Genomic DNA, 9048 nt, shown 5'->3' with positions numbered 1-9048 from the left:
ACGTGGCTCCGTTAAAAAAAAAAAAAAAAAAAGGCGCGACAAACCAAGAAAACAGAAGTAGCCTCCATCCCTCCATCCGTCCTTTCTTCCTCCCTCCATCAGGCCTGCTCGGAAAGGCAGCCTTTGGCTTCTCCCGCTTCCCAGGCTGAGCCCTGGGGAAAGTTGGGCGAGTAAGTTCGCGGAGCCGGAGGGAGGGCGGCACAGATCGATTGGCGAGTTTAATAGGATCAGGTCAGTGTAATCCTGTTTTAGCCATTGTAATTCAGGCAGCCAAGGAGACCTCAAACTATAGGGGAAGGGGCTTTTAAAACCTCAGCGGTCCTGCCACAAAGCCAGAGGCTGGGGCCGGGACAAAAGCGGCAGAGAGGATGAAGTGGCTTGAAATAAATAGATTAAGGCTCTCTATGGTCCAGGCGTAGCGGGAGGGAGAAAAGAGCAAGCAAGGGGCGGGCGAGCATCCCGCGGCGGCGGGAGGGGACGGAAGGGACCCGGCACCCACGGGGGACACGGGGGACACGGGCACAGCGTCCCCTCCCAGGAGGAGGAGGGTCCCTGCCCCCTCCCCACCGCCCGTATTTCCAAAGGGTTGGGATAGGCAATCAATTTTTATGATGTGATTTATAATTCATACAGGTTGTCTTGGTACATATGGTGTTGCTTTTGTGTGTCAGGGTGCCGGGTGCTTTACGACGGTGACGGGGAGGACTCGCACTGGCGGCCGCTGCCCTGAGCCCACGGGATGGGATGGGATGGGATGGGATGGGATGGGATGGGATGGGATGGGATGGGATGGGATGGGATGGGATGGGATGGGATGGGATGGGATGGGATGGGATGGGATGGATCCGGCCCCGTGGGAGAGCGTGGGGAGGGGAGACACAACCCCGTGAGACGCCCCGTGAGGGGTGGGGGTCTCTTCCGAGGGGCAGCTCCCCCCCGTCGGGGGACGGGGAGGATGCTCAGCCCTTCGGGAGGGCGGTCCCAAGGGAGTGCAGCCCCCCTCGCCCCTCTCTCGGGGTGTCGGGGTCAGCCCCGCTGCGGGCGATGCTCGGCGAGGGCACCCCCAGCACCCCCGGCCGGGTCCTTGTCGCATCCCCGGGGGCAGGAGAAAGGCACAGACACCCCCAGCCCGGCTGAAATAATTAAAGCAATTAAGTGAATACAAACAGAACCGAGGCGGGAGGCAGCGCTGCCCCCCCGGGCCGAGCCGAGCTGAGTTTGCGGGGTCTCTGCGGCAGCCCCGGCGTGCGGGGAGTGTGCCGGGTCACTGCGGAGGGAGGGGGACCGAGGGGGGGTTTAAAGGCGCTGATGTCTTATTTAAGAGCAGGCAGCGCCATCCCAGCCCCGCCGCGGAGGGGTCGCCTCCTCCGGCCGCCGCATCCCGGTGCTGCCGAGCCTTAAAAATGCACATTTGTAGATAAATCAGAGCCGGGGGTTTGCTGAGGCTGGCGGGGGTGAGGAGGAGAGGAGCGGGCTGATCTCCGTCCCCTCCGACTTTGGGTTTGCCGGCATCGCTGCCGCGCTCCCCGAGCACCGCAATTATTTGATCTGCAGATGTAAGAGGAATTTATTGTAACAACAAATATAGTGATGTCAAAACCCAACCTTGGATTAAAGCCGGCAGCCAAAGGGGAAGTGTATTAATTTCAAACAGCATCAGAGGCCAGTGCCTATTAGGACGAGCTATTCTTCAGACCCCCCCCCATCAGAATTAATCATTGGGAGTTAATTTGAAGCTCAGACAAGTTGCTGTTAATTTAGTGCAGGGAGGACGGGATGGAATAAAAAGCTGAGGTGCTGGCCGGGCCTCCTGGGTCTCATTAATCAGCGAGCTGAGACGGCCTGGCTTGATTACAATTTGCAAAAAAATTCATTAGAGCCTGGGCGATTGACAATTTTTCTCTCTGCCTGTGATCTGACTCATTAGGCAGCCAAATGAAAGCCATGATGATGGTGATGATGACAGCTATCAACCCCCTCGCTTGTTTATCTCTTTCTCCTCCGGCCCCCGGCCCGGGGCTTCCCCCTCCAGCCCCGCAGCCCCACTCCTGGGATGGGGGGGGGGGGCAGCGGGGGACCCCAACCCGCCGAGGAAATAACTTCCCACTGCCTGGGGCTTGCACGGGGAGGGATGCCCCGTTGGGGGACGGGGGTGAGGAGCAGCTGCTCCTCCCTAAAATACAGCACTCGCACCCCCGGGAGAGGGCACAGCCAGCGGATGGGGTGCACCCCGGTTTTTTTTGGTTTTTTTTGGGGGGGCGGGGGTTCACACGCCTAGCCGCTGACCCGAGCCGGCTGCAGGGCGCTGTGCGGGCCGGGCAGAATCTCAAGAACCACCCGAAATAAATGCAAGCAGTTCCAGAGATCATTTTTTTTCCAGGCAGCGCCGGGGGAGCGGCACCGGGTGCGTTTGTCCCACGCGTGTCCAGCGGCTCCCGGGCGAAACCAAAAATTATTATCGTCATTATGATGAATATTCCGGGGTTTTTTTGGTTTTTTTTAAGCAGCGGGCAGTGTCGAAAAGGTTGGAATTGTGGAATTGAGCGTGTCCGCGGCTGCCCGAGGGGCCGGCAGCGATGCTGACCGGGGTTGTGCCTTTTTTTGGGGGAGCGGGCTCTCCCCCAACCCCGCTGCACCCCCGGAGCCGCCGCCAACCGTCTCCGACCCAAACAAAATAATATTAACAACATTAAATATTATAATTATAATAAATAAATGATGAAGCGCGAGCGACGTGACTCGGCCAAGCCTGGGGAGCCTGTCCCGGGACGGAATGATCCCCCCGGTTTCATTATTTAATTTTAATACACCACCCCCCACCCTTTTCCCCGGCACTCAAGTCTTCCTCGGCAAAAATGTCATTTTTAATTCCAAATCGCCTCCGCCAATGTCACGGTGGCACCGGCACGGATGGAGCCGGGATGCGGATAATGGGGAGGGGGGGGGGGGGGGGAAAAAAAAAAGGGAATGAAAAGGATGCGGGAAGGGAAAGGGGAGGGGGGGAGGGACGCGGGACCCTCCGGCCCCGACCCCTCCCACCCCCCGATCCGGCCCCGGCGCAAAGAAAACGGGCTCGGGGCTGGGGGGCAGCGGCTGCACCCCCAAAATCGGGGCTGGGGGAGCGAGCGGACCCCCAAAGGCGGGACCGGGGAGGAGGGGGGAGAGGCGGGAACCCCCCCTCAAAACGCGGGGCTGGGGGGCAGCAGCTGCACCCCCAAAACCGGAGCTGGGAGCCGGCGGCTGCGGGGGAGGATGTGGGGGTGTCCCTGCCCCCCACCCCCGCGGCCATCCCCCACCAGGCACAGCTTTTCCTTCCAGCTCTCTCACCCTTCAAAAAAAAAAAAAAGGGGGGGGGGGGGGGAAATAAAAAGAAAGTTTTCCACCCGGCTCCCCCCCTCGCCGGCAATAAATGTGTCTTTGCAAGAGAAAGAAAGAAAAAAAAAAACAAAAACAAAAATCCAGGCGAGAGCAGCATCGCTCCGCTCAGGCAGTGCAGGAGGGGAAAAGAAAATCAGCTCAACGCCAGATCCTGGACAGAACAGCCGGGGGCTGGAGGGCTTTTTTTTTGTCTTTTTTTTTTTTAAGTCTTTTTTGTTTGTCGGTTTTTATTCACAAGACTTAGTTCGTTTTTAAATTTCATAACTTATAAGGAAATAAGCTACATTGAAATAAATTAAACACAATAGTGAAGATCGTGCTGCCTTTTTTTTTTTTTTTTGCCTTTCCCCCCCCCGCTCCCCTTCTTTCGCTCCTTTAAACATGGCTTAGTAGAATAGGCAAACCAAATCGACAGAAAGCCAGGCAAAAAAAAAAAAAAAAAAAAAAAAAATTTAAAAACTCATTCCCCAGTGCCTGCCACTCAGCCATCGGCAATAAAACCAAACAATAAAAAAAGGCATGAAATGAAACTCTGAGTTTTCTTTAGGTTTTTTGTTTGTTCTCCCGTCTTTTTGTTGTTTTTTTTTTTTTTTTGTTTTTTTTTTTTCTTTACCTTTCGCCCCCGAATAAGAAAGAAAACCCCAAAGATGGCAAAAGGCGCCGCGGGTTTTGCTGGGGATGCTCCGGAGAGGGGAATCCAGCGCCGGCACCGCTCCGCATCCGCCGTGCCCTTCGCAGCACCGGGGTGTCCAAAGCCTCGCAATAAATATCTGTGTCTGTGTCTGGGGAGGGGGTTGTGTGTCTCTTCCAGCCTGGGAGAACCCTGCTCCGAACCCAAACAGTTTCCAAGCCTCTTCCCCTCGCGGAAAGTTTCGCTTTAAAGTTCGCTCGTGGTGGGGATTTGCCACGCGCTCGCGCGGGGTTTTCTGGTTTGTTTTGTGTGTGTTGTTTTAGGTTTTTGTGGCCTTTTTTTTTTTTTCCTCTTGGTGTTTTTATGGTTTTTTTGTTTTTTTTTTTTTTCTCTCCTTCTCTCGTTTTTGTTTTTATTCGGGCGGGTTGCCTTCAAACCCCAGGTTGGAAACTTTTCCCTTTAAAAACTTGTGGCTCTGAGCGTCGGAGGAGGAAGAGATCATGGTCGGGCTTGCTCCAGCTGCTGGTGCTGACTCCTGATCGCGAACCTGCTGACGTGCACTGGGATGGGCACCACGATCTTAGGGTTTCGGGAAGGTTCCCCTGTCTTGGAGTTGGCGTTGCCCGCCTTGACCCGTTTCCATTTGGCCCGTCTGTTCTGGAACCAGATTTTCACCTGCACCTCGCTGAGTTTGAGGGCGTGAGCGATCTGGGACCTCTCGGTCAGGGACAGGTACTTTTTGCAGTGGAACTCCTTCTCCAGCTCCAGCAGCTGCTCGCTGGTGAAGGCTGTTCGCCTCCGCCGGTTCTTGCCCGTGGACGTGGTGTTGGTGGAACTGGGGGGGTTCTGGGGGTTTTCCTCGAGCACGTTGCCAGAGTCCTCTTCCTTGTGAGCCGCCTGGCCGGGGATGTTGTCGTCCGAGCTGTAATCTAGATCGCTGTCCATGGAGAAACTTTCCTCCTTGCCTTTCGCATCGTCCTCTGCTTTGGGGTCCTCCTTGCCCTGGCCCCGGAGAGCCCCGGCTGGGAACGAAGCAGAGGCCTCTCGTCAGCATCCCGCACCCTCCGTGCTGCCGCCGCAGCACCCCCCGCCCCGCCCAGCAGCTCCATCACCCCAAAATTGATGGCTTGGGGATTTTTTTTCCTTTCCTTTTCCCTTTTTTTTTTTTTTTTTTTTTTTCCCCAGGCGCATCTTTCGTTCGCATTGATTTTATCTAGAGCTTCCCGAGCGGCGGCGGGAGCTCGACCCTCCCTCCCTTCTCCTCCCGGGGGTCTCTCCCGCATCTCCCGTCCCCCCCATCCCGGGCAGCGCTCACTCACCGAGGGAAGCCTGGACGGCGTCGGCGGCGGGGAAGGGCAGGAGGGCCCCGTCCTTGCCCAGGAAGGCTTTGCCATCGTCGCCGCCGCCGTCCGGGGGTACGCCCTCGGCTTTCTCGAAGTTCCCCGGGGGCGCGAACTTCCTGGCGGCCTCCTGGTGCTGCGGGGAGGCGGGGAAGGTGCCGGGCAGCGTGGCCATGAGCGTGGAGGTGAGCGCCATGCCCTGGGCCAGGCTGGAGCAGAAGCCGGAGGGCAGGCTGGGCAGCTGGTGGTGGTGCGGGTGCGCGGGGGGCAGCGCGGGGGGCAGCGCGCCCTGCGGCAGCGCGGGCGGCGGCGGCGGCGGCGGCAGCACCACGGGCCGGTACGGCATGAACATGGGGTACCCGGTGTACACGAAGTGCCCGGGGGCGGGCGGCGGGGGGCTGCCGATCAGCGAGTCGATGCTGAAGGCCGTGCTGCTTCCCAGCGGGCGCTGCATCATCATCAGCGAGGGCTGGAAAGCCGCGCTCATGCCGGAGCGGCGGCGGGAGCGAGCGAGCGAGCGACCACCTTCCTCCTCCTCTTCCTCCTCCTCCTCCTGCTGCTGCTGCTGCAGCTGCTCGGCGGCGGCGGCGTCCTGGCTGCCCTCAGCGCGGGGCAGAGCCGGGGCGGAGCGGGGCCGCGGCCCGACAGCTCGGCGGCCGCCCGCACATCGGGGCCGCCCCGCCCGCGCCCTGCGCCCCCGCGGAGCCGCCGCCGCCGCCGCTCTGCCCGCCCGCGCTCCCCCGCGCCCATTCACATTTTGGCCGCCTGGGAACCCGGCCCGCCCCACGTGGCCGCCGCCGCCGCCGCCCGTTGGCCGAGAGGGAGAGGGGGCGTGGTCTGATGCCGAGGCCCCGCCCCCCGGCCCCGCCCCGTTCGCGGCGCCCCGGACGGGGCGGCCCACGCGTGACCGCCCGCGCGCGCCTCCGAGCCCCCGGACACCGCTCTGGCCCCAGACATTTTCCTTTTTTCTTTTTTTTTAACCCACGCTCCCCCTCTCTTTTTCCCCTCCTTTTTTTTTCTCTCCCTCCTTTCTCGCCCCCTCCTTTTTTTTCCTTTTTTTCCCTTTTTTTTCCTTTTTTTCCCTTTTTTATTTTTTTCCCCTTTTTCTTTCTTTCTTTCTTTTTTTTTTTTTTTTTTTTTTCTTTTTTTTTGAAAAGCCCCCAAATAGGCTCCATGTGGTTCTGGGTAAAGTCAGCCCCTGGCTTGGCTTTGAAATTGCTTCTGCAATTATGTAAAAGAGCCATTCAGCAACACGGCGGAATTAAAAGCGATGGAGGGGCTGCTCCTTTTTCTCCGGCGAGCTTCTCATGTTGGCCGGCTCAAAGCCTTTTCCAACACGATGTCTTTGGCGAGGACAAAAGCTGGAACAAAAAAAAAAAAAAAAAAAAAAAAGGGGGGGGAAAAGGAAAAAAAAAAAGCCCCCAAACTTGTAAATTGAACGTCAAGGGAACTTTACACAATTTCAAAGGCCATAAATAATGATAAAGGGACCAGGCGAAGAGGCAAACCCAGGCAATTAATGGAGGTTCCCAAGCAAAGATCAAGTGGTTTGGAAAATAAAATTAAATGAAAAAAAAAAAAAAGAAGAAGAAGAAAAAAAGAAGGAGGGGGGGGGGAAAGAGGGGAGTTGACTGGGGGTGGGATCCCTCCTGCCTTTGGGAAGTTGAAGTCTTCCCGGGACAATGGTGCTGCCTGTGCCCCTGGGCTTGGCTTTGGGGGGCTCTGCAGACGAACCCTGACTCAAAGTGGCTTTCGGCCGGGGGGACGCTCCCCCAAAACCTCAGGGCCATGCGGAGATCCCGCTGCAGCCCGGCCTGCCGGCTCGGCAAGCTCCGAACGCCCCGCCGCTCGTTCCCAGCTCCTTGGTGCCCGTGTTCGCCAGGGGAGGGTGGCAGATGTCGCACGAAGGTGCCACCCCCGCGCCCCGTGGCTGCTGCCCTCCAGACCCCCCGAAACGCTGAGGCCACAGCTGAGCATCCCACAGGACGGCCCCAAAACCGGCCCTGTGGGATTTGGGGTCCCAACCTCCCGTCCTGCCCTCCGCCAGCGGCATTTTCAGCGCCTTCCCCGAAAACACCCTTTCCCTGCTAATTCTCCCTCCCAAATCTCGCTGTTTTCCCCGAACGGGGGGGCTGGGAGCCGCCCCCGGCCCCGTGCCCGGATATCTGGGTCAGTTTATCCCTCAGCCACCATCTGAAACCGTTCTTTTCTCGCCAGAAGCTATTAGGGAGGGTGGGGGGGACAGGTTATTACTTTTGGGCTTGGCGCGGACTTTGCTGCCCGGTCCCGTATCCGGCTCCCCATCCCTGCCTGGATCCAACTTTTGGGGTGCTGAGCCCTGCTGGTCACCCACAGCACGGATTTTGGGGGTTCCCTCTCCCCCGGCGCTGCAGGAAGGATTTTTCCCGGAGGTGTGGATGGCCGTGGAAGCAGCTGCCGCTGGGGATGGGGAGGGGGGCTTGTGTGATGTGTGTGCACAAACACTTTTGGGGCCCATCTCCGACTTCAAGGGACTGGGAAAAGTTTACTTATCCAGCTCATTTCCATATGTCCTGGCTCCGTCTTGCGGAGGCCACCATATGTGCAGCAGCGCGGCGCTCGGGATTTTTTTCCCAGCTCCGGAGAGGGTGGGATTTTCCCCGTGGATGCTTCGCGGCCGCTGTTCCTCTCCCATATTTTTCCTTTCCCCCTTTTCCCGTGCTCCACCAGGCGACTGCAGCCCTGTCCTGCCTCCCTCCCCTTCCATCCCGCACGGACGGAACCGAGCCAAACCCAAAACCCCTTCCTTGGTCATTCCCAAACCACGCGGAGCGGGCTGAGAATCCTCGCGGGGAGCAAAGCTTTCGTTTAAACAGCAAAGCGAGCGGAGAAGGGGAAAATAAAAATCCTCTTTTTTTTTTTTTTTTTTTTTTCCAGGAAAACCCCGCTCGATCGCGGGAAGGGCAGAGATAATTAGGCACGGTAATCCGGCGGGGCATGGAAATGTGTACCAACACCCCGCTCCTGCAGCTGTTTTTATTGTCAGCCCCCTTCAAAATTTGCCCACAAACAAGTGCCTTTGCAGGACGGCAGTATTATTTCGGGCAAGAATGGGCTTTTTGTTCGGCACATAATTAGCTGATTTTTCTCCCGGAGGGGAAAAAAAAAAAAAAAGCCACCAAAAAACCTCGGCGATGCCTGAGCAAGCGGAGCGTGATTGTGCCTGGGGAGCGGAGCTGGAGTGGGGGGAGCCCCACGGAGGAACCCCCACACCGCAAGAGGCGTCCCCAGGGGGGCTAAATCCACAGATATCGTGGAAATCAACGCTGCAGAGGGTCAGGCTTGGTTAGGGGAGCACCTTTCCCACCCGGCTGGGTCGTGGAGAGGGACCAGACCCGGTCCCGCGTAGCCCCGGCTTGAGATGCGGCACCAAAACGCCGCTCCCGCGTCACCCGGATTGCTGAGGAGCAGGTGGCTCCCGGCAGGGTTTTGTACCCAAAATCCTCGCCAGGGGAGGAGCAGCAGGGATGAGGGGGCATCTTTGAAGCGAGCAGGTTTTGTGGGGTGGGTGTGACTCCCTCCTGGAGCCAGAAATCCCCAAATCAAGGCAGGGAGGGGACGCAGCTTTGGGGAGCGAGCAAGTGAAAGGAGGGAGCGCTGAAGGAAGGCTGGGATGTGCTCGAGCCCTTCCAGGTGGGAACGCTCAGCTCAGAGCATCCC

The 9048-nt window shown here is 58.2% G+C and overlaps 1 protein-coding gene across 1 annotated transcript; it reads right to left on the bottom strand.

Annotated features, from left to right (window-relative positions):
• Nucleotides 1–3884: 3884 nt before the first annotated feature.
• On the bottom strand, nt 3885–7431 carry GBX2 (gastrulation brain homeobox 2). Its single transcript, XM_062506697.1, has 2 exons — nt 5329–7431; nt 3885–5031 (listed from the first exon to the last, which is right to left on the bottom strand). The coding sequence occupies exons 1-2, from the start codon at nt 5834–5836 to the stop codon at nt 4508–4510; spliced, it is 1032 nt and encodes a 343-aa protein (XP_062362681.1). The 5' UTR covers nt 5837–7431; the 3' UTR covers nt 3885–4507.
• Nucleotides 7432–9048: the final 1617 nt, after the last annotated feature.

The sequence above is a fragment of the Cinclus cinclus genome, chromosome 21 (genome assembly GCF_963662255.1).
Source record: "Cinclus cinclus chromosome 21, bCinCin1.1, whole genome shotgun sequence".
Classification (NCBI taxonomy): domain Eukaryota; kingdom Metazoa; phylum Chordata; class Aves; order Passeriformes; family Cinclidae; genus Cinclus; species Cinclus cinclus.
Note: the sequence above shows the minus strand (reverse complement) of the source record. Positions and strands in the feature narration are given on the sequence as shown.

What these genes read in the sequence shown, in the direction of transcription:
- GBX2 (XM_062506697.1), bottom strand. Translation starts at nt 5,836, where the DNA reads ATGAGCGCGGCTTTCCAGCCCTCGCTGATGATGATGCAGCGCCCGCTG. An exon ending in CGCCGTCCAGGCTTCCCTCG is followed by an intron (nt 5,032 to 5,328) that starts GTGAGTGAGCGC and finishes CTTCGTTCCCAG; the next exon opens with CCGGGGCTCTCCGGGGCCAG.